The sequence below is a fragment of the Tursiops truncatus genome, chromosome 15 (genome assembly GCF_011762595.2).
Source record: "Tursiops truncatus isolate mTurTru1 chromosome 15, mTurTru1.mat.Y, whole genome shotgun sequence".
In the NCBI taxonomy this organism is placed as follows: Eukaryota; Metazoa; Chordata; class Mammalia; order Artiodactyla; family Delphinidae; genus Tursiops; species Tursiops truncatus.
In genome coordinates this window covers 13,276,654-13,300,595 of record NC_047048.1, presented here as the reverse complement: position 1 = coordinate 13,300,595, position 23,942 = coordinate 13,276,654, and the positions used below count along the sequence as shown (strand labels likewise).

Genomic DNA, 23,942 nt, shown 5'->3' with positions numbered 1-23,942 from the left:
ATTAAATAGTCCAAGAAATTTTCTGAAAACTGACATTAGATTCCAGATTGAAGCCACTGGATGACCTACACCAAGGCTCATCACTGTGAATTTCCAAACTCTGCAAACAAAATGAAGATTCAAGCTTCCAGAAAGGAAAGAAACACGCAAAAGATCAGGAATCAGGACTCTTTTGTTTCTTCTAAAAAACACTGAAAGACAGAAGATAATGGAGCAAACCCATCAATATTCTGAAAGAAGGGGATATCTAACTCAATCAGGCCATCATTCACACAGAAGATTTAGGAAAAAGCTTTCTTCAGACATGGATAATCTCAAAAGATTTTATCTTCCTTGTAATATTTGTCAAGAAACTTCTAGATGTTGAGTTTCACCAAAATCAGTATGTAAACCAAGAAAGAGAGAGGCATGGGGTCCAACATAGGTGGGGGGCAAAGGAGATCTCCAGGAGGATGGGGAAGGGAGATAGGTCCACCATGGCCAACCATCACATGGGAGCGGTGTGGCTTGAGGCAGACGGGTTGAGGGTTATCGTTACCATCTCTCCTGCAACCTGACCACACTTAAAGCTGAGGGTAGATCATCCGAATAAGTCTGGTCCCCATCCTTCCCTATAATTAGATGTTCTGACCAGAGATTGACTAAGTTTGTGCTGGTTTTCCATGCCTGCAGCTTGGACCACCTGAGGTCATTCATTTCATCCTTATGCTCTGACCTCCTCCTGAACATAGGCAGTACGCCTTGATGAGGTCCGAACCAGAAAATAGAGGACACGTCATTCCATCTGTCCAGATTTTTGCCTTCTACCCAGTACCTGGTTCACACGATAGCCCTGCCAGGTGCCCCCACTGGGGTAAGCCCTGTATTTCCCTGGGGTCATTGATGACCTAGCTGACTCCCCAGAAGAGGCTTTTGTAACTCTTAGGAAAGCACAAAGGTCAATTTCTTGTTCTTGACATGGTAGGATAACGAGTATTTATTAGTAAGTACTTTTTTTTTTTAAATAAAGGTGTCAGACAAATGAATCTATTTATGAAACAGAAACAGACTCACGGACATAGAGAACAGACTTGTGGTTGCCAACGGGGAGGGGCTAGGGGAAGGATGGAGTGGGAGGTTGGGGTTAGCAGATGGAAGCTGTTATATAGAGAATGGATAAACAACAAGGTCCTACTGTACAGCACAGAGAACTACATTCAGTATCCTATGATAAACCATAATGGAAAAGAATATTTTAAAAATGTATATATATGTACAACTGAATCACTTTGCTGTACGGAAGAAATTAACACAATCTTGCAAATCGACTATACTTCTATTTAAAAAAAGAAAAAAAATTTAAATCAAATAAAGGAGTCAGGAAAACTAAGCAAGAAAAAAAAAAGGTATCCCAATTGGAAAGCAAGAAATAAAATCATCACTATTTGAAGAGGATATGAAAGGAGAATGGTAAGTTAGTCACTGGACTGACGGAGTTTATGGTCTCAGAGGGACGCTGGGTAGCCACCTAGGAGACAGAAGACACACAGGTGTGGAGCTCGGGGGATGGCTTTGGAGGTCACCAGAATGTGCACAGTGGAGGAGGCTGCCCAGTGTATCCTGATGGTGAGAACCATGAGTGACCCCAACTGAAGCACAAAGCCGAGGAAAAGGACGACTGAAGGACAATCAGAAGACAGTGGTGTCAGGGCCTCCAGAGGAGAAAGATGCCAAGAAGGAAGCCGCCAGCAATGTCAGATGTGGCCGGATTGGAGAAGGAAGTGCCCGCTGGATGTGGTGAGCAGTGATTTTGCCTGACTGATTTCAGTGTGATGATGCACAAAGGTACAAAGAATTGCCTCTTACTTGGGATTAATTTAGGCCAATGTCAATATTCAAGCTGAATGAAACAAATGACTTGAAAAAACAAAAACTAAAAGGGAAAATCCCTGACTTGCCTGTGTACCCAGATCCAGAGTTACCTGGCTTTATTCACACTTTCCCCAAGCCAGTCTTTTTTTTTTTTTTTTTGTAAGTTCTTTAAAAACCTCTTTTTTCTTTTTTTATTTACTTTTTTATACAGCAGGTTCTTATTAGTTATCTATTTTATACATATTACTGTATACATGTCAATCCCAATCTCCTAATTCATCCCACCACCACCCCCCGACCACGCTTTCCCCCCTTGGTGTCCATACGTTTGTTCTCTATATCTGTGTCTCTATTTCTGCCCTGCAAACTGGTTCACTTGTACCATTTTTCTAGGTTCCACATATATATGTTAACATACGATATTAGTTTTCCTCTTTCTGACTTACTTCACTCTGTATGACAGTCTCTAGATCCATCCACGTCTCTACAAATGACCCAATTTCACTCCTTTTTATGGCTGAGTAATATTCCATTGTATATATGTACCACATCTTCTTTATCCATTCGTCTGTTGATGGGCATTTAGGTTGCTTCCATGACCTGGCTATTGTAAACAGTGCTGCACTGAACATTGGGGTGCATGTGGTCTTTTTGAACTATGGTTTTCTCTGGGTATATGTCCAGTAGTGGGATTGCTGGGTCATATGGTAATTCTATTTTTAGTTTTTTAAGGAACCTCCATACTGTTCTCCATAGTGGCTGTATCAATTTACATTCCCACCAACAGTGCAAGAAGGTTCCCTTTTCTCCACACCCTCCCCAGCATTTGTTGTTTGTAGATTTTCTGATGATGCCCATTCTAACTGATGTGAGGTGATGCCTCATTGTAGTTTTGATTTGCATTTCTCTAATAATTAGTGATGTTGAGCAGCTTTTCATCTGCTTCTTGGCCATCTGTGTGTCTTCTTTGGAGAAATGACTACTTAGGTCTTCTGCCCATTTTTGGATTGGGTTGTTTGTTTTTTTACTATTAAGCTGCATGAGCTGTTTATATATTTTGAAGATTAATCCTTTGTCCGTTGATTCGTTTTCAAATATTTTCTCCCATTCTGAGGGTTGTATTTTCATCTGGTTTATAGTTTCCTTTGCTGTGAAAAAGGCTTTAAGTTTCATAAGGTCCCATTTGTTTATTTTTGTTTTTATTTCCATTACTCTAGAAGGTGGGTCAAAAAAATTCTTGCTGTCATTTATGTCAAAGAGTGTTCTTCCTATGCTTGCCGCTAAGAGCTTTATAGTGTCCCGTCTTACATTTAGGTCGTTAATCCAGTTTGTGTTTATTTTTGTGTATGGTGTTAGGGAGTGTTCTAATTTTATTCTTTCACATGTACCGGTCCAGTTTTCCCAGCATCACTTACTGAAGAGACTGTCTTTTCTCCATTGTATATCCTTGCCTCCTTTGTCACAGATTAGTTGACCATAGGTGTGTGGGTTTATCTCTGGGCTTTCTATCCTGTTCCATTGATATATATTTCTGTTTTTGTGCCAGTACCATATTGTCCTGATTACTGTAGCTTTGCAGTATAGTCTGAAATCAGGGAGTCTGATTTCTCCAGCTTCGTTTTTTTCCCTCAAAACTGCTTTGGCTATTTGGGGTCTTTTGTGTCTTGATACAAATTTTAAGATTTTTTTGGTCTAGTTCTGTAAAAAAAGCCATTGGTAACTTGATAGGGATTGCACTGAATCTGTAGATTGCTTTGGGTAGTAGAGTCATTTCACAATACTGATTCTTCCAATGCAAGAACATGGTATATCTCTCCATCTGTTTGTGTCTTCTTTGACTTCTTTCATCAGTGTCTTATAGTTTTCTGCATACAGGTCTTTTACCTCCTTATGTAGGTTTATTCCTAGGTACTTTATTCTTTTTGTTGCAATGGTGAATGGGACTGTTTCCTTAATTTCTCTTTCTGATCTTTTGTTGTTAGTGTATAGGAATGCAAGAGATTTCTGTGCATTAATTTTGTACCCTGCAACTTTATTGATTAGCTCTACTAGATTTCTGGTGGCATCTTTAGGATTTTCTATGTATAGTATCATGTCATCTACAGTTACAGTTTTATTTCTTCTTTTCCAATTTGGATTCTTTTTATTTCTTTTTCTTCTCTGATTGCCACGGCTAAAACTTCCAAAACTATGTTGAATAATAGTGGCAAGAGTGTACATTCTTGTCTTGTTCCTGATCTTAGAGGAAATGCTTTCAGTTTTTCACCATTGACTGTGATGTTTGCTGTGGGTCTGTTGTATATGGCCTTTATTATGTTGAGGTAGGTTCCCTCTGTGCCCCCTTTCTAGAGAGTTTTTATTATAAATGGACGTTGAGTTTCGTCAAAAGCTTTTTCTGCATCTATTGAGATGATCATATGTTTTTTCTCCTTCAATTTGTTAATATGGTGTATCACATTGATTGATTTGCATACATTGAAGAATCCTTGCATCCCTGGGATAAATCCCACTTGACCATGGTGTATGATCCTTTTAATGTATTCTCGGATTCTGTTTGCTAGTAGTTTGTTAAGGATTTCTGCATCTACATTCATCAGTGATATTGGTCTGTAATTTTCTTTCTTTGTAGTATCTTTGTCTGGTTTTGGTATCAGGGTGATGGTGGCCTCGTAGAATGAGTTTGGGAGTGTTCCTTCCTCTGCAGTTTTTTGGAAGAGTTTGAGAAGAATGGGTGTTAGCTCTTCTCTAAATGTTTGATAGAATTCACCTGTGAAGCCATCTGGTCCTGGACTTTTGTTTGTTGGAAGATTTTTAATCAGTTTCTATTTCATTACTTGTGATTGGTCGGTTCATATTTTCTATTTCTTCCTGGTTCAGTCTTGGAAGGTTATACCTTTCTAAGAATTTGTGCACTTCTTCCAGGTTGTCCATTTTATTGGTATACAGTTGCTCGTAGTAGTCTCTTATGATGCTTTGTATTTCTGTGGTGTCCATTATAACTTCTCCTTTTTCCTTTCTAATTTTAGTAATTTGTGTCCTCTCCCTCTTTTTGATGAGTCTGGCTAATGGTCTATCAATTTTGTTTATCTTCTCAAAGAACCAGCTTTTAGTTTTATTGATCTTTGCTATTGTTTCCTTTGTTTCTATTTCATTTATTTCTGCTCTGATCTTTATGATTTCTTTCCTTCTACTAACTTTGGGTTTTGTTTGTTCTTCTTTCTCTAGTTCCTTTAGGTGTAGGTTAGATTGTTTATTTGAGATTTTTCTTGTTTCTTGAGGTAGGCTTGTATTGCTATAAACTTCCCTATTAGAACTGCTTTTGCTGCATCCCATAGGGTTTGGATCATTGTGTTTTCATTTTCATTTGTCTCCAGGTATTTTTTGATTTCCTCTTTGATTTCCTCAGTTATCTCTTGGTTATTTAGGAATGTATTGTTTAGCCTCCACATGTTTGTGTTTTTTATGGTTTTCTTTCCTGTAATTGATTTCTAATCTCACAGTGTTGTGGTCGGAAAAGATGCTTGATGTGATTTCTATTTTCTTAAATTTACCAAGGCTTGATTTGTGACCCAAGATGTGGTCTATCCTGGAGCATGTTCCATGTGCACTTGAGAAGAAGGTGTAATCTGCTGTTTTTGGATGGAATGTCCTATAAATATCAATTAAATCTATCTGGTCTATTGTGTCATTTAAAGCTTGTGTTTCCTTATTAATTTTCTGTCTGGATTATCTGTCCATTGGTGTAAGTGAGGTATTAAAAGTCCCCCACTATTATTGTGTTACTTTCAATTTCCTGTTTTATAACTGTTAGCATTTGCCTTATGTATTGAGGTGCCCCTATGTTGGGTGCATATATATTTATAATTGTTATATCTTCCTGGATTGATCCCTTGATCATTATGTAGTGTCCTTCCTTGTCTCTTGTAAATTCTTTATTTTAAAGTCAATTTTAGCTGATATGAGTATTGTTACTCCAGCTTTCTTTTGATTTCCACTCACATGGAATATCTTTTTCCAGCCCCTCACTTTCAGTCTGTATGTGTCCCTAGGTCTGAAGTGGGTCTCTTGTAGACAGCATATATATGGGTCTTGTTCTTGTGTCCATTCAGCAAGCCTGTGTCTTTTGGTTGGAGCATTTAATCCATTCACATTTAAGGTAGTTATCAATATGTATGTTCCTATTACCACTTTCTTGTTTTGGGTGTTTTTGTAGGTGCTTTTCTTCTCTTATGTTTCCATTAGAGAAGTTCCTTTAGCATTTGTTGTAGAGCTGGTTTGGTGGTGCTGAATTCTCTTACCTTTTCCTTGTCTTTAAAGCTTTTGATTTCTCTGTTTAATCTGAATAAGATCCTTACCAGGTAGAGTAATCTTGGTTGTAGTTTCTTCCCTTTCATCACTTTAAATACATCGTGCCACTCCCTTATGGCTTGTAGAGTTTCTGCTGAGAAATCAGTGGTTAACCTTATGGGAGTTCCCCTGCATGTTATTTGTCATTTTTCCCTTGTTGCTTTTAATAATTTTTCTTTGTCTTTAATTGTTGTCAATTTGCTTACTGTGTGTCTCAGCGTGTTTCTCCTTGGGTTTATCCTGCCTGGGACTCTCTGCGCTTCCTGGACTTGGATGGCTATTTCCTCTCCCATGTTAGGGAAGTTTTCGACTATAATCTCTTCAAATATTTTCTCGGGTCCTTTCCCTCTCTCTTCTTCTGGGACCCCTATATTGCAAACGTTGGTGCGCTTAATGTTGTCCCAGAGGTTTCTTAGGCTGCCTGCATTTCTTTTCATTCTTTTTTCTTTATTCCGTTCTGTGGCAGTGATTTCCACCATTCTGTCTTCCAGGTCACTTATCCATTCATCTGCCTCAGTTATTCTGCTAACTGATTCCTTCTAGTGTATTTTTCATTTCAGTTATTGTATTGTTCATCTCTGTTTGTTTGTTCTTTAATTCTTCTAGGTCTTTGTTAAACATTTCTTGCATCTTCTTGATCTTTGCCTCCAATCATTTCCCAAGGTCCTGGATCATCTTCACTATTATTATTCTGAATTCTTTTTCTGGAAGGTTGCCTATCTCCACCTCATTTAGTTGTTTTTCTGGGGTTTTATCTTGTTCCTTCATCTGGGTACATAGTCTTCTGCCTTTCCATTTTGTCTATCTTTCTGTGAATGTGATTTTTGTTCCACAGGCTGCAGGATTGTAGTTCTTCTTGCTTCTGCTGTCTGCCCTCTGAAAAGCCTCTTTTTCCTTGAATGTATGTGATAACATGGAAGTGGAGGGCTGCAGTTTCCACCTGAGCCATTCTTGACTAGCCTGAGAATGGACCATTCTACCCTCATTAAAATGATGGTTGCAGAACTTTTTCTTAATAAAAAGGGAGATATTATGCTTCACAGTTCAGAGGAGAAAAAACAATAACATTAACTTGTTTTTACTATAGGATCTTAATGTAAAACATGCATTGAAAAAAAGAGGGTGAGAACACAGGCAAATGAGCAGTTGCTTCTGGTTACTCTCTTCAGTATTTGTTTTTGTCCAATTATATGTGCTTTTTGATAAATTCAAATGTCCCTACAAAGAGCGTGCATTACTTTTAAGATCAGAAAAAAAAATTGGTAAGGCTGGAAAAAACTGTTTTAATCAAATTCAAACAGAAGGTAAGCAGGGATAACAATATTAATGTTAGACAAACTAAATTCAAGGCAGGGGGAAAAAAGTATGCTTTTAAGATAAAGGGAGCATTACATAATGGTAACAACCACTGCTAATAGTGAAACCATTTAGATACAAATCTACAGTTGCCAAAGCAACTGACAACAAGATACAGAAATCAAACATTATTAGGAACACAGGAAGGAGTAGTCATTGTAAGAGGAGATGTTAAAACACCATTATCAAAAAGACTTAAAAAAATAAACTCATAGTCTAGCTAAACACACAAAGTTGATGTCTGGCAGGAATTCAATTTCATGATTATAGAGTAGGGGTATCTTTTCAAATGTGTATAGAACATATACAAAATTTGTTAATACTAGTCACAAAGAAAAAAAATGTTCACTTCCTCTTCCAGTTAAAGAGAAGGTACTTCTAGCCTGGAAAAAATATAGAGGCTAGAGCTGGGGAAAGAAAACAGGGAAACAATATTAATGTAGACCACTCTGGGTTCCCCAGGTATCTCGGGGGACAGGGGAGGATGAATGGGAATTAACTTTATGATCAGACTGAAACAAATACCTCTTCCCTACTTTTTCTCACCCATTAAACATCTTCATTTAGACCTGAAGTGTGAAGCACTGAAATGGTACTTAACCCAGTGGGTCTCAAAGTGTGGTCCCTACAAGAGCAGCATCACTGGAGAACTTGAGAGAAATGCACATTCTCAGACCCACCCCAGACCTCTTGATGCAGAACTTCCTCCAGGTCAGAGTTCCAGGAGGTTCTGATGTGAAAGCATCTGATGCTAAAAGTGTATATAAACACCCCAGCTCCCTCACCCTTGAGCAGGTCAACTCTTGAGGGGAGGGTTTTACGCTGGCTTTGCCTTCCCTTCCTTATCCTACTTCCCCACTCCTCTAATGATGCACTTTACCTCCCAAATAAACTAATGCACTCAAATTTTAGTTTCAGGGCCTGTTCTGGGGGAACCCACACTAAGACATCTACTGGAGACCCCCATTCTCACAGAGCTTGTGTTCTGGTTGAGACTGACCTATTCTTCCATTTCTTCCTCTTGGGCTGGGTCTGCTGAGACTTCCTCGGGGAAAGGAGCCCCACTGGTAGTGAGTCCTCACCCCCAATTCAGTCCAGCACCTACTGTTTGCTTTCTTCTCTGGGTCTGCTAGCTGTTCTCTGCACCACCTCTGGTCACTTCGTTGCTTGCCCCCTGCTAGCCCTTTCCCAGCCCTATTCAGCTTCATCATTTACTCCCTGGCTGGGCTGTAACAGGGAAGAACAAATCTGACTCCATATTAGATCTGTTCCTTTTACTTTAACCTTTGTGCTCTGTTGCCTGTGTTTAGTCATGCTGGCTCTTCACCTTTTGTAAAAGAATGTTGTCTTTAGCCTGATATACAGGATAGCCTGTTTTCAAGGCTCTGACCTTTAAGGGTATAACACTTTTCCACTCATGTAGTGATAAAGAGTTGCAGAACAGAATAACATTTGTCTTGGAGGTTTAGAGGAACATCCTGACCTGGCCTACGTGGACAACTACAAGAACAAAGGATTCTGACACCAAGAAGTTTGCAACAAGTAATCATGGCCTTTTAAAGTGCTTTGCTGAAATCCTTCAAGGAGTTTGGCGGTTTTTTTGGCATGAGCCACCTGTCTCCTTGAATGGCCCTGCAATAAACCTTTCTCTGCTCCAAACCCTGACATGTTGGGTTGTTTGGCCTCACTGTGTGTCGGGCACACGAACTTGTGTTCGGTAATAGGGTGAGACCCACAGAGGGCTGGCTACCAGCCAGGCCCTGTGAAACCAAGTCCTGCCCGGTACTGGGAGTCCAGCTATGAAAGGCACAGCGATCTCATGTGCTATGTGCTGCCGGAGGATACAGGGAGCTGAGGCAGCACAGAGCAAGGGTCTTAGGATGTCAGCAAAGGAATCTCCCAGGAAGTGACACAGAGGGGACACCCGGGGGACGAGAGGGATTTAGCCAGCAAACGGAGGGGGGGAAGTAGGAGTCAGGATTCCCTGCAGAGGGTTTGGAAGTACTTCTGAAGCCAGAGGTCTTCAGGGGCACACAGAGAGGCTGCAGAGAAGGCCACTGTGAGCCATGACTTGGCCGGCTGACTTAGAGGCTTCAGGGAACTGAAAGAACCTCCTTCTCCCAAGAAGACCCTCCATGTAAGTTTTAAAATAAGAATGTGAAAAATCCAGCAAATGACCCATGAGTCCTCAAAACTTGGAGGCCCGGGAGATGGTGGTGCCCTGATGGGTGTAATGCTGGGTCCAGACCCACTCACACACTTCAGTGGTAACTATCAGCTGGTTCAGAAGGGTCCGGGGGACTTCAGCTCCTGGGCCGATGAAACGTGAGCTCATTGGAGCTGCTGAAAACATTCAGGTTTCCATCAGGACCCATGACACTGTCCTGCCTCTTCCTCACCCTCTCCTGACTGGGGAGCACGGGGTCATCTTCTACTGATCACACCGAGAGCAAGGGGTTCAGCTTGCTCCTAATCTTTCAGCTGCTCTGAAGATAAGCCTCCCTGGCCTTAAGCACGCACACTGGCTGCCTTTCTTTGATGTCATCGGCTTGTGCGCGTTTCTCCCTGCAGTGAATTTTTTAGGCTGGGATCCAACACAAAGGTACAATTGGCCAAAGCAACCCCCCTACCACCACTTTCACACGAGGCCTCCGTCTCCAAGGACTTCAAAGGAGTTTTGATATTGTCATATAACAAATACAAAAAGTATTTGTTATATTTTTTAATGGAGCCATCATTCCTAGTAGAACTGAACTCCTAAAGACCTGCAAACCCTGTGCATTTCTACCGACAGTCACTTTGGGCACAGTGGCCCAGAGGGGAATTCTGATGTATGATCAACAGATCCCGTCACAAGATAGAATTTCCCTTTTTCTTCTGCCTCTGGCGAAAGGACCAAGGAGATGGGATGGGGGGTGGGGATCGCGGAGGAATTCACCTCTTCGATGTCATTTGCTTTCGGTAATATGAAGAGGGGAAATGAGTCCAGACACACAACAGTAGTTTATTCTTCAGAGCCCTAGAGGACTCAAGGACTAATTAACTAGTGTTTACCTGGATTTCTTCCCTCAAAACAGGCCCCCATTCTCCAGCTATGCCCCAGGGACAGGAGACAAAGTCACTTGGGCTCAGGATGGAATGAAAGTGACCCTTCCCCCCGCTCACATCGTGTGCTTGCACTGTCTTCTCCAACAGTTGCATGCAGGTTGGCGGCCCCATACCTTCATCACTGTTGTCATCCACCAGGATGATTTCCTTCAGCAGGTGGGTCGGTGTGTGGTTGACCGCGCTGTGAACTGACCGCAGGATCACCGACAGGGCCTCGTTCACGAAGATAAATATGATGGATATCTGGGGCAGCTCCTCGGAGAACTTCAGCTCCTTACACCTGGGGGAAGACAGCAGGGGACAGCAGAGTCAGAGGAAGGAGCAAAGCACAGGCACTGTGGCTGCACACGGTAAGGCCGTCAGCCCAATCCTGGGACACGTCCTCCCAAGGTGAGAATCGTTGGTTCCCTCTTGGCCTCTCTGGGCTAATATCTGAGAATAAAACCTAAGGAGGAGACAGTTAAGAAATCCAGCTCCACTTCTCCCAAATGTACCACGCCACAGGAAGGAGGAGCACCAGTCTTGGGCACATGTCGCCTGTCTCCCAGGCTGCCACGCCCACACGCACCCCCTGGTCTCACTTCAGTGCACACCTTCCCGACTTCCCACTCCAGGCTCCCACATTTCCTACCTCGGAGCCCACTTTGCTGCCTTCTGGGCAACTGCCTCACCCCCATCACTTCTCATCCAGAGGCAGCTGGGAGATGATGTATAAATACTCCAGCTCCCTCAGCCCTTGAGGTGGTTGACTCTGAGGGGTGGGTTTTACACTGGCTCCCAGTTTCCCCCCATGGGATTAAGCTCCATCACCCATGGTAGCAACCTGCATAACACCCTCTTAGGGGGACACCTTCCCTTCTCAGTCCTACTTCCCCTTAGTGGTGCCCTTTTCACTGCCCATATAAACACATGCACTCAAATCTTTGTTTCAGGGTCTGCTTCCAGGAGAACCCAAACTAAGACATCTCTCGGACCTACCCAGTACCCAGCACTGTACAGGAGACCTTTGCTCTCATGGAGCTTACACTCTGGGAAAAGACATGAAACACACATGAAATGTATCGTCATCAAGGAAGAGGGGCCTCTACCTGCTAGGACTGTGCTGCCTGACACACCCTAACTCTTCTTGCAAGCGGTCCTAGAATCTCCCTGGGGACTGGAAATGTGACCACCTGACTAAGAGGTCCTCCCTTCTAATATCCAGCAACTCCCCCATACCTGAAGACAGGGTGAGAGAGAAGAATGTTTTTCAGCCAGGCTGGACTCAGGGGCGTAGGGCTTGGGCCTCCCTGGGGGCTCCCAGTGATGTAAGAGATGACTGGTACCCAGGGAACCGGCTCTGCATGCCTCAGTGATGGAAGCACCAGCACTCTGGCCCGGGGAATGTGGTTTTATGCATAGTCTGAGCCGCATCAGAAATACCAAGTGCAAACAGAGCAGAATGGAATACAGAGCTGGTGCATTTCAATGCATCCCCCGCCTCTCTGTGTGAGACTGTACAGCATACGGCACAATGCGTTCCAGAGCAAAACAAAGGGAATGGAGTGAAAGGGAAGCAGCACTGAAGAGACAGCAAGAAATACAGCTGTTTTGTTATGCTGAACAGCTTGGGCTGTGTTGGGCCATATTAATCATGTAGGCAATTTTCAGAAGAAAATAAAGTTTTGTTACAATATACATTTGTGTCTCCTAGAGGAGACCATCCGGGGATCCATTGATCATGCAGCCTCATTTTTACCTCGATGCTGTAGATTCACTTCTGGGGGCTGTCGAGGAGATTAGAATGGTTATTGATGGGCTCACGGGCAGTTGGCGGGGATCATCTCATTTACTGCGTGGTGAGCCAGGGGAGGAGGGCGCATCCCGGAAGGTCCCTCGGAGCCTCCCTGACAGGGCCGGCAGCCATCCTGAGCCTGGCAGGCTAGCAGCTGCTCCTCAACATACACGCGAGCACCCCACCCGTACACACGTACCTACTCTGACATGCACTCCTGGGCCTGGTTTCTTTCTTTCTTTCTTTCTTTTCTGGCTGCACCACTCAGCATTTGGGATCTTAGTTCCCTGACCAGGGATCGAACCCGTGCCCCCTGCATTGGAAGCGGGGAGACTTAACCACTGGACCACCAGGGAAGTCTCAGGGCCTTTTTTTTTTAAACAGATTCTGGCCCTTGAAATTAAGAAGACAAAAAGGCCAAACTGCATCGTACCAGCACCGTCTTCTCCAGCTACAGGCAATGGGGTCAGGCTGCCATTAAGGCTGAGTGGCGGGTTAAGCCTCTTGGCCAGAGAAGGCAATTCCCTCTGCTGAGATGGGACTCGTGGGCCCCCGGTCCTGCCCCTTCACGGTCAAGGTGGCCATTCAGTAAATCGTGGGGGAATCTCAGAAGCAAGAAGCTCTCTGCCACACACTGAACCTGTCACCCTGGGCACAGTGCTCATGTTTCTTTCATCTCTAAAGCTGTCAAAATAATCCTCACTGTATTTAGTTCTAGGTGCCTGGCTAAGGTCCTCATAAGGATCAGGTGAGACCAGCCTTTGAGAGCCCTGGGAAAATGCAATGTACCAACCGATGGAAAGACCAGCCTGCCTGCCCAGCCCCTCCATCCTCCCTCCTGCCTCCTCTGATCCCTTTTGTAGATTTCCCATTACCAGGGGCCAGGCTTCCAGAGTTTTCATTCAACCCAGACCCTGCAGGACCCAGCCAGGACTCTGCTCCCCAAAAGGGCTCCGGGCTCCAACCTCGCCCAGCTCACAGCGATTCACCTTTCCTGTGCCCAACATCTCAGTGTTTCCCAATAGGCAGACAATAGGAATACGGTCATTATGAAAATCAACATGGTTTTGTTGCTCTACAGGGGCAGACTCTACCTTAAAAAAGTCTCTAAGCCTGGCTTATGGCCTGATATGCAGACGCGGCCACAGTATGCTGGACAGATAGAAAACTGAGGCCGTAAGCACCTGCTGTAAAGAGGAGACATAGACTGAAACATACATTACTTCCGATCAGACACCCATGCCCAAGGCAGCAGATGAGTGCGGGAAGGGAGATTAAGGATGGATGATGAAAAGGAAACAGGGAGGCCACACAGGCCTTAGAAATACTAGAGACTGCACAGAGGAAGAGAACAGGTACGGCTCCTGCCCCTGGAGTTGATGCTGGACCAATCCTCCCTGTGGCCTGATGATGCTCAGATGGTGCTTCCAAACCACACAGATCTGAGTATCCCACACCCTGCAGACTAGGGCTGACGTGAAAGAAGCATCCCCCCCCCCGCCATTTCCGAGTTCCTGCAGAGCTGACCAGGTGGACGGTGCTCAGTGCCAAGGTGCTGTGCAATGGCCCACAGGCAGGCAGATTTTGGGAAGGGAGCCGTCAGCTCAGCTCAGCATCCAGCCTTGTCTTTATATCATGGAACATACAGAATCAGATACGTTTCCTGCCTCCCCGACTGCAAAATCCAGGTGAATGAGAGAAACCCGGAAGGTCGTGTGGATAAAAGAACAGGTTCCAGATTTGAAAGATACCCGGGGAGAGGCCGGCATGCCACAGAAAATGCAAAATAACTAAAACTCCACAGGGCTTTGTGTTTGTCCTCTAGAAACAGACCCAGAGATGGGTCCCAGAAATCACACATTTGCTTTCAATAACTAGTCAGTAAGAAATAAACAATCTTGGGACTTCCCCGGTGGCGCAGTGGTTAATAATCCACCCGCCAATGCAGGCGACACGGATTCGAGCCCTGGTCCGGGAAGATCCCACATGCCGCAGAGCAACTAAGCCCGTGCGCCACAACTACTGAGCCTGCGCTGTAGAGCCCGCAAGCCACAACTACTGAAGCCTGTGCGCCTAGAGTCCGTGCTCCACAACAAGAGAAGCCACCACAGTGAGAAGCCCGCGCACCGCAATTAGAGAAAGCCCACGCGCAGCAATGAAGACCCAATGCAGTCATAAATAAATAAATAAATAAATTTATAAAAGAAAGGAAAGAAGTAAACAATCTTTTGTCTGAAAGAAAATGGTTGGTGGGAAACCTATCTTAAGGTCTGGATCAATTCCAATCAAAGCTCCAGGCCAGGAGGGGAGCTACAAAGAAATTCGAGACCAGGTTCCTCTCCTCAAAGGGCTAACAAGGGACCAGATTCTGCGAAGCTGTCCTCACAGAGAAAAGACGGTAGAGACCAATAACCAACCACGTGACGTCTCTTAGACACCTTACCACTGTTCATCTGTCTAGCTGTCCGGGAGGCCTTCTTGAACTGCGGAACTGCCTCAGGGTAACCACTGTCCCCCCTCCCTCATCCTGATCACCCCAGAGTCACTGGCATTGACTTCACTTAGCACCAAAAGTGCCCGTGCTCTTCCTTCACTGATGCTGAGTAAGAAGAGTTTGGGAGACTGGGCCGCCTCTGGGAACGCACTAGAGAGTCAAGTGCCACGATCAAGGGTCAAGGTCTCCAGCAGGGAAGAAATCAAAGCCCAAGGAGACGCCCACGCCCTCTCAGAAGCAGAGCCCTGCCCACGAACACCTCTGAGGGAAACAAGTTCTATGACCCCAATGTGATACAGGTAAGAGGTATCAAAACACACTTGTGACCCAGTCGGCCAACCTGGAAACAAAAAGAGGACCCCAGGGCTTCCCTGGTGGCGCAGTGGTTGAGAGTCCGTCTGCCGACGCAGGGGACACGGGTTCGTGCCCCGGTCCGGGAGGATCCCACATGCCGCGGAGCGGCTGGGCCGGTGAGCCATGGCCGCTGAGCCTGCGCGTCCGGAGCCTGTGCTCTGCAATGGGAGAGGCCACAACAGTGAGAGGCCCGCGTACCGAAAAAAAAAAAAAAAAAAGGATCCCAAAAGATCCCCATCATTGTAAAAATATTTAGATGCAACCTCTAGGAGACCCAGAAGATCACAGATAATAATGTTGATGATAATAACCAACACTTCATAGTACAGGTGTCAAAAACTGCTAGAAGCTTCCCTGTGCTGTACTATCTCATTTAGCATGAACAACGATCCTATAAGGTAGGCAGTATTTTCATCCTCATTTCACAGCTGAGGAAACTGGGGCACAGAGAGGTGAAGTCACTTGCCCTAAGTCACACAGCAAGTCTGAAATGCTGCAGGGGTGCCTGGACGTGAACATCACCATCTGACTTTTAGACTCTTGCAAACGCCCCTGCGTGCCCAAGGCAGGGTGTGGTAGCTACACGATTTCCAGCCCAGCCCCTTCCTAGCCAGGGGGACTTGGCTAACTGGTTTGGTTTCTCTGAGCCTCAGCTTCCTTTTCTCTGCCCTAAAAGCCCCAACGAGGTGGCGGTCCTCCGTGTCCAGCTGCACCATACCCAAGGGCTGCTGGGAACACAGTGCAGACCAGGAGAGGTCCCTTCAAGTGGGACAGGTGAGCAGAAGCCAGCTTCATCATCCCCGGGGGCTGATAAGGCTGGTGGGAATGTGGGCAAATCTCCTAGTGTTCTGGCTACGAATCTGGGCAAGGGGCCAATTGAGTGCTGGTCTCCGAGGAGTTATCAAAGTCTTTTAACTGAAGACCCCAAGCAAAGGGAGGCCACGTCTGCTCTCAGCCACGCCAGGACATTGCCAAGGTTCCGCTGCTTATGAACCACTTCTGTCCTCATGCACTCAGGCCCATCTCTGTGGGTCCCCACCAGCCCTCAGGGCAGAGGCAGGGAACCCCAGGACCTATAAGGCTGGGTGTGGAGGGTGCACATGTGTGTGCTCAGGATGGTAGGTGGGGCTGTCCCGAGGGCCTGAGCCCAGGCTCCAGTCCTTGCCCCTGGTCCCCTTCCTGGTCATCAGCTCCTGGGGTCCCACCTAAGGTGAGGGCTCCCCTTCACTGAGCCTACCTGGTTTCTCTGTCACTCGGCTCACATGGCCCATCACTGTGCGGCCAACCTGCAGGGCCTTCCTAGCTGCTCACCTCAGCTCTGGCTCCCCAGTGCAACAATGCCCTTCAGTCTCTGCCCCACTGTCTTCCCAACCCTAGTGAAGGGACCAACACCAAGCACTGTCCGAGCACTGATCCCGCTGTCAGTAACAAGAGTCTTGGGTTTGATGGCTAAAACGCACTCAACACGATGACAAGGCAGTGCAACGCAAGGCGGCAAATGCTATACAGTCATCCCTCGGGATCCACAGGGGATCGGTTCCAGGACCCCTGCAGAAAGCAAGCCCCGCAGATGCTCGAGCCCCTTATATAAAACGCGCAGTACAGTTGGCCCTCCGTATCCGCGGATTCAGCCAACTGCGGATCCAAATCTACCGCTGGTTGACTCTGCACATGTGGGACCCGTGGACACGGAGGGTCAACTAGACCTACACCAGATGTGACAGATAAGCTGAGATGGGTCAGGAGGGCAGAGAAGATGACTATGGGCTGGGTTTGAAAGATGGATCAACGGATGACAATTGCTTGGTCAAGAACAGAGGGAGAGGCAGGCGAACAGCACTTCTGAGCACACAGAGGCACTAGGGCTCCCTTCCTCTCTTCCAACGCCTTCCAGAAGAAAACTGTCCAAGCTTGCTTAGAGCTGGGGCGCCAAAGTGCCAAGCTGTGCAAACAGAGACTCATACGGGGCTCTGCAAATTCCTACCAGGCTGATTCCTTTTTCATTTTCAAGGTGCTCCAAAAACATGCGTAAGGTCATAAAAACTCATTAACAAAGGTTCTACAGCTGACAGCAGAGTCCGTGCTGCCTCAGTGGCAGGCCTCTCTACCAACCTTTCTGAGTTCGGGAAGGCGATGTGGAGTAAAATGAGAGGGAGGGAAGTGTGGGGCGTCAAACAGAATAGGCACTTTGAGTCATCAAACCCCACCTTGCCATCCCAAGAGCAGCTGTGCTCCAACGAGAAAACCCTTGAGAATTGCGACAGGCATGCAACAGACACATCTTCACCTCTACTCCTCCCACTGCTGAGGGCAGATGTGGGAGCAAGGACTCCCAGCATCACATCGACACGACATCCAATCCGCCTCTAAATGGACGGTCCAGGTCCCTGGGTACCTACCCTTTAAATACTGATCGTGCTCTACGTATGTGAGCAAACCTGGAAAGTACCCCCGTTCCCCCCTGCACTTCCGAACCTGCCGGCTCCCCCCGCTGTGCCGGCACATGCTTCCTTGGCTTGGCCAGACCCTCACTGGTCAGCATCTGACACACTCCACGTATAGCCCAAAGCCCACGCTCTCAGACTGAGAGCCAAAAGGGCTCTGCTCCCAAGAAAGCGTTAGTGTGGCCCAGCCACTTAGGAAGAGGATTCATTTTTCAAATAGTGGTATCCAGTTGCCAGGCAGAAGGAACCAGAAAGGAAAGGCGAGTGTGTGGAAGAGTCGCCTCTTGGCTGCTGCCTGAATTCCACGTGGCCACAGACACTGAGAGCGCACGCTGAATCACAGACGTGGCTACGGGGCACATCAATCCAAGGTATCGCAAGCCATGGGTTAGGCCCTACCAAGAAGAGAAATGAGCTCCTCCTAGGAAGCCCTATGCAGATAGGCCACCATTCTTTTTTTTATATACATTTATTTATTTTATTTATTTATTTTTGGCTGCATTGGGTCTTCATTGCTGCGCGGGCTTTCTCTAGTTGCAGCGAGCGGGGGCTACTCTTCATTGTAGTGTGCAGGCTTCTCACTGCGGTGGCTTCTCTTGTAGCGGAGCACGGGCTCTAGGCGCACGGGCTCCAGTAGTTGTGGCTCGCGGGCTCAGTAGTTGTGGCTCGTGGGCTCTAGAGCGCAGAAGGCCACCACTCTTGAGCTCGGACATGGTCATGACCATTAACCCCATGCGTGCTGACTGACATAAAACAGCAGAATACACCACACGTTTTCTAGGGCGCACCACGTCCAACAACCTCACCTTTTCTTCAACCAAGAAATAAACTCCTCCCTCCTCTCTCTGTCTCCCTGTGGACACAGGGCCAGATTATGAAATCAGATCACCAAGCAAGTCTAACTGCCCATGATGGTTAATTTTATGTGACAACTGGCTAAGCCACAGTACCCAGATATTTGGTCAAACATTATTCTAGGTGTTTCTGTGAAGGTATTTTTAGATGAGATTAACATTCAGATCAGTAGGCTTGGAGTAAAGCAGATTACCCTTCAACCTGTGGGGGAGCCTCATCCAATCAGTTGAAAGCTTTAAGAGAAAAAAGACGGAGAGCCCCTGAGGAAGAGGGAATTCTGCCAGCAGACTGCCTCTGGACCCGAGCTGCAGCATTAACTCCTCCCTGGGTCTCACGGCTGCTGGTGAGCCCTGCAGATTTTGGACATGTCAGCCTCCACAATTACGTAAGCCAAAGTCCTTAAAATAAATCTCTCTTGCTTTCCATCTATGTACCTATCTATGTCTCTATCTATCATCTATCTATATCTTATGTACAGATATCTTTATCACCCATCTGTATGTTATCTATATCCCATTTATGTCTTAGATACCCTATCTTATCTCTATAGATAGAGATAGATAGCTAGATGGATGGATAGATGGATCGATGGATGGCTGGATAGATAGATAGATAGATAGATAGATAGATAGATGGATGGATGGATGGATGGATGGGTGGGTGGGTGGGTAGATGGATGGATGGATGGATGGATGGATGGATGGATGGATGGATGGATGGATAGATAGATAGATAGATAGATAGATAGATAGATGGGTGGATAGATAGATGGATGGATGGATGGGTGGGTGGGTGGGTGGGTGGGTAGATGGATGGATGGATAGATAGATAGACAGATAGACAAATAGACAGATAGATAGATGGGTGGGTGGGTGGATAGATAGATAGATGGGTGGGTAGGTGGATAGGTAGGTAGGTAGATAGATAGATAGATAGATAGGTGGGTGGATAGATAGACGGATGGATGGATGGGGGGTAGTGGATGGATGGATGGGTGGATAGATAGATAGATAGATAGATGGGTGGGTGGGTGGGTGGATAGGTAGGTAGGTAGGTAGATAGATAGATAGATAGATAGATAGATATCCTATTAGTTCCATTTCTCTGGAGGACCCTCACTGATACACTGCCCTGTAGTTTGGAAGAAAAGATTATACCAAATTGAGGTGTCATGTCTCATTAGAACCTTGTCATTCCAATCTCTCCTTCCGGTCACAGCCTCAGACACCACCCAGGACAGCCAGGGAGCTTCTGACCCATAACGAGAGACGCCCAGAAGGACCACCTAGTCTGGCAGTGGAATTAGCCCGAAGCTCCCATGGCCTTTCCTGGACCCCATCACTGCCCAGAGTTGCTGCACTTCAAACATCTCCACCTTCCACAGTCACAGCCTCCCTTCCTTCCAGTTCTCCCCACCTTGCATCCCCAAACCAGCCACTCTTCAACCTCAATGAGACCTCCCGGTCCTGGGCCACTCTGTTTCCACTCAGTGTATCAGCTCTACCCTCGCCTGGCCAAGATCTTCCTTTCACCCTTGCCTTCGTCCCACCCTTTCTCCCTTGGCCTTCTTTCCCACAAGCCCTGAAGAACCCCAGCTGGGGTTCACTCGTCCATCTAACTTTCCTCCGCTTCACACACACTGCTGACACTGCAAGAAAAAGTCCCACCACTGCAGTGGTGACAAGACAAATCCAAGGTCCCCAGTCCCCGTGAAGCCCTGGGAGCTGCCCCACACCCTTCTTTTCGAGGCTTTTCAGAACTCTCAATTCCCTCATCCCCACCCCGATCTCTACTCCCTACTTCTCTTGCTTTCCTCGAGCCAACCTCTCTCTTGCAGGCACCTCCTGCTCCACAGAGGGAATCAAGGTCACCAGCAGGCACTTCCAAGTGTGGTCTCAGGCCTGTGGCAGCAGCAGCAGTAGCAGCAGCACCCCCCAGCAGCCTGTTAAAAATGCACCAACTTGGTCCACCCAGACCCACTGGCTCAGCGTCCCTTAGCAAGTTCTGCAGGTGGCTTCTCCGCACCACGTGGAAATGTGAGAAGCACTTCCCGAGTCCCCCTCACCACCTAAGAGCTTATCAACCTCTGAACTCAGCCTCGAAGGAGGCAACCTCAGGAGGTCAAAGGTAACCCCCCCTCCTCTGTGCTGTGGCTTCCCCAGCCTCCTCCCATCCAAACGCCTTGCTTCACCCATTATTCTCTCTCCTCCAGCTTCACTCTTCTTCCACTGACTTTTTCCACTCAAGGAAGGGACTCAAGTCTCTCCCATTTACATCCAAAAAATCCCTTGCCCCACAGCCTTAATCGGCCTCTTCTCCTTGTCTGCCCTCCCTGACTTCCCCCTTTATCTGTCATTTGTCCCTCACTAGACCATCATTTGCCTCCTAGTTACCTTATTCTGCTAAAACTGCTCTTGTTAGTTTCCAGGGACATCTACGTGGCCCGGATCAATGGAAACTTCCCAACCTCACCCCAGCTGACGATCCTTTCTGTAGTGTTCAACACGGTTGCCTCTCTCCTTACATAAACAGTATTTACTCCTGGATCCTGGCACCCTCGCCATCTCCTCATCCCCACCTCTGCTTTTTCTCCCACTGGAGATCTGTCCTGGCCACTTGTTTATTTCACAGGTTGCCCTTTTGTGCTAATCCTCCAAATTCCAAAATTCCTCAAGGCTCCTTCTTCTGCCCTCTCCTATTCTCACCTGGTCAACTCTTTCTGGGTGATCTCATCCAATTCTACAACTCCAACCACGATGCCAGCAACTTCCAAACCCCCATCTCTAGTCTGGATGCTTCCCGCTTCTGCTTCCCACTGGGCATCTCCACTTGGACGTCTCATCAGCATCTCAAATGCAGCATACCTAAAACCGACACCTGCTCTCTCTGCACCTTCCTGTCTTCATTGGAGGCCACCACTCTTTCTCTTTGGGAGTCAAGTCAAAATCATGTCCCGTTCAACATGTCACCAAGTCCTAAAGATTCTACCATCTTTAGCATCTCTTTAGGACACTCCCCTCCACCCCCATTTCTACTGCCACACCTCCACTCCACATCATTCCCCCTAGATGACACCCAAAGCCACCTAACCGGTCCCTGGCCTCCAATCTGTCCACCTGCAGCCCTCTGTGGGTTGGTATCTATCCACCTCACTGCAGCTAGCATGATCTCTCTAAGATGCAAATGTGATCATGTCACTCTTCCATTTCCACTATCCCCTTGGCTCTCTGTAGCTTTCAGAATTAGCTTCAGACTTCTTTGCTTGGCACCCCCGTTCAGCCCCAGCTCATCTCTCCAACCTCATCTCTTCCCTGTTGTTTCCCCCAGGAGCCGTAAACTATTTGTATTTCCCAGAACTGGAAACGCTGCCTCTCAATTCACACACCTTTCTCTCTGTCTAAAGTGCCCTTCCTTCTGCGTAACCTGTCCTCCTCCCTCAGCCCAGCTCCAGGCAGCTCTCCCAGACCCCCAACAGGATGTCGTGCCCCTGTCCTTTGTCACTTTCTCTCCCTCTGCACGCTGTCATCCTGACACTCTTCACTCTGTCCTCTCCCAGTGCGGGGCAGCCAGTGGGTCTTCTTTCTTTTTTGTTTCCCCAGAACCCAGAACAATACTTGGCAGATAAATGGTTACTGAATGAACAAATAAAAAGCCAAAGTCCTCCTATCTTCCCAATTTATTCCCTCCGCTCTTCTTATGATCAAAGGCATCACTTATCTCCTCCCGCAATTATAACTTCAGTGATGGCGCCTCAACACTTAAAAGATACCATTCTGAACACAACTGTCTCCCTTCATTTACTAATCAGAGCTCACATTCTAAAGGCTGCTTGGGTCAAGTGCATTAACCAGCCCCAAACTCTCTTTTTTTCTTCCGTCCTTATCAAGCCTTGCCTATAGTCCTAAGAAAGAGTGCTATCATTTTTAGCAACAGCAAACCTTGCGAAAGAAGATACGAGGCTGAATAAATGAGATGCATGAGGCCCCTCTTTCGGACCTCTCCTCATTAGGGAAAATGCACACTTTCCTGAGTGGTTGAATTTCCTCTGGCTGAGCTCAGTTCATCCAGGAAGAAGCAGCGCACCTCATTAGTTCAGTTTCCACACAGAGCGGTCTCCGAGATGAACTGCCTACTGCACCAGTTGAGTCTGCACGCATCCTGCCTATTTTCATGAATCAAGATTCAGCCTGCTCCATGCATGGCATGGGTCCCTATCTTGGGGTCCAGGGAGCCCCAGGAAAAGCTCCAGAAATTGGATGCAAGATGTTGTGGGTGTAGGAGGATTTGTTTTCTCGGGGCTCCATAGGCTTCCCACAGGAGTGCCGTGGGAGGGGAGGAACCCAGGCCATACAGCCAGCGAGGACCATTGTCAGTTGCAGCCCCACATCCTGGTCAAGACCAGTGCCAGACTCACACCCTGTTTTCAAGCACCGTGGGGTAAACACAGCTCTATGCTTCCCCTGCCAGCCTGGTTCCTATAAACATTTATTTTGGAATCGTCCTCAAACTACCTCTGATTTTTGGACTGAATACCGACTGGCTCCATGGCTTCCTGGGAAGTCTCTTTCACTGAGTTGTGAAGAGTTGCTTTTCCAAGGACAGGGCAATTATCTTTAGCCAGAAAATCCATGAGACTCAGCACTGCTTGGCCAGATGTCACTATGCCAGTTTCAAGACATAGTAGGAGGTCCTGACGTGGGCAAAGAAACCCTACCTGTCTCTATCTTCAGAAGTTTTTTTCCTTCATTAAGTGAAAGTCTCCTGCTTTGTGCAGCACTGCTTTCCCTAAAAGGTAGGGGGAACCACACACATATGGGGCTGGGGCAGGGGCAGGGACATCCTTCAGATTCTCAGCCTAAGAGATGAATCTGCCTGAGTGTGACGTAGCTTACCTTGCTGTCTTCAACTGAAGGGAACAGAAAAAGAAAAGAAAAACCCTTGAGTTCCATTAAGCAGTGGCTCAGGAGGAGAATTTCTAAAAACAATTAAGGATAAATGAATGCAGACAGTTTCAGGCCACAGCTAAGAAAGCCTCAGGGCACTTAAGACACAGGAAATACTGCCTAAGTTACTCATACATAGTATTTATCCTATAAGCTTTCTAAAGTGAGCAGGGACAGCCCCGACTGTTGCAGGAGGGACAAAAATACATTAGGAAATGACGCAGATTGGAAATAATAAATAGCGGTGTTCCAAAGCCCAGAGGATCCAAAATTTGGTCAAAAAGATTCTTTATAGAAATTGAAGGCCATACAACACTCTGTTCTCAGCCAGTCCCCCCTCTCTCCACCCCCAGCCCCTCACAAAATGCCAATCTGGTTCTAAAGGTTGTTACCCTGTCACTTCAGCACAGCAACGA

At 46.6% G+C, this 23,942-nt stretch overlaps 1 protein-coding gene across 3 annotated transcripts in view; it reads right to left on the bottom strand.

The window, feature by feature from the left end:
- The window catches only part of GALNT17 (polypeptide N-acetylgalactosaminyltransferase 17), a 443,347-nt gene that overhangs the window by 213,229 nt on the left and 206,176 nt on the right, over positions 1 to 23,942 (bottom strand). For all 3 annotated transcript variants that reach the window (XM_073792034.1, XM_033839681.2, XM_073792035.1), the window contains one exon: positions 10,776 to 10,942. In XM_073792034.1, the coding sequence (XP_073648135.1) occupies positions 10,776 to 10,942 (167 nt within the window). The remainder of the gene's footprint in view (positions 1 to 10,775; positions 10,943 to 23,942) is intronic.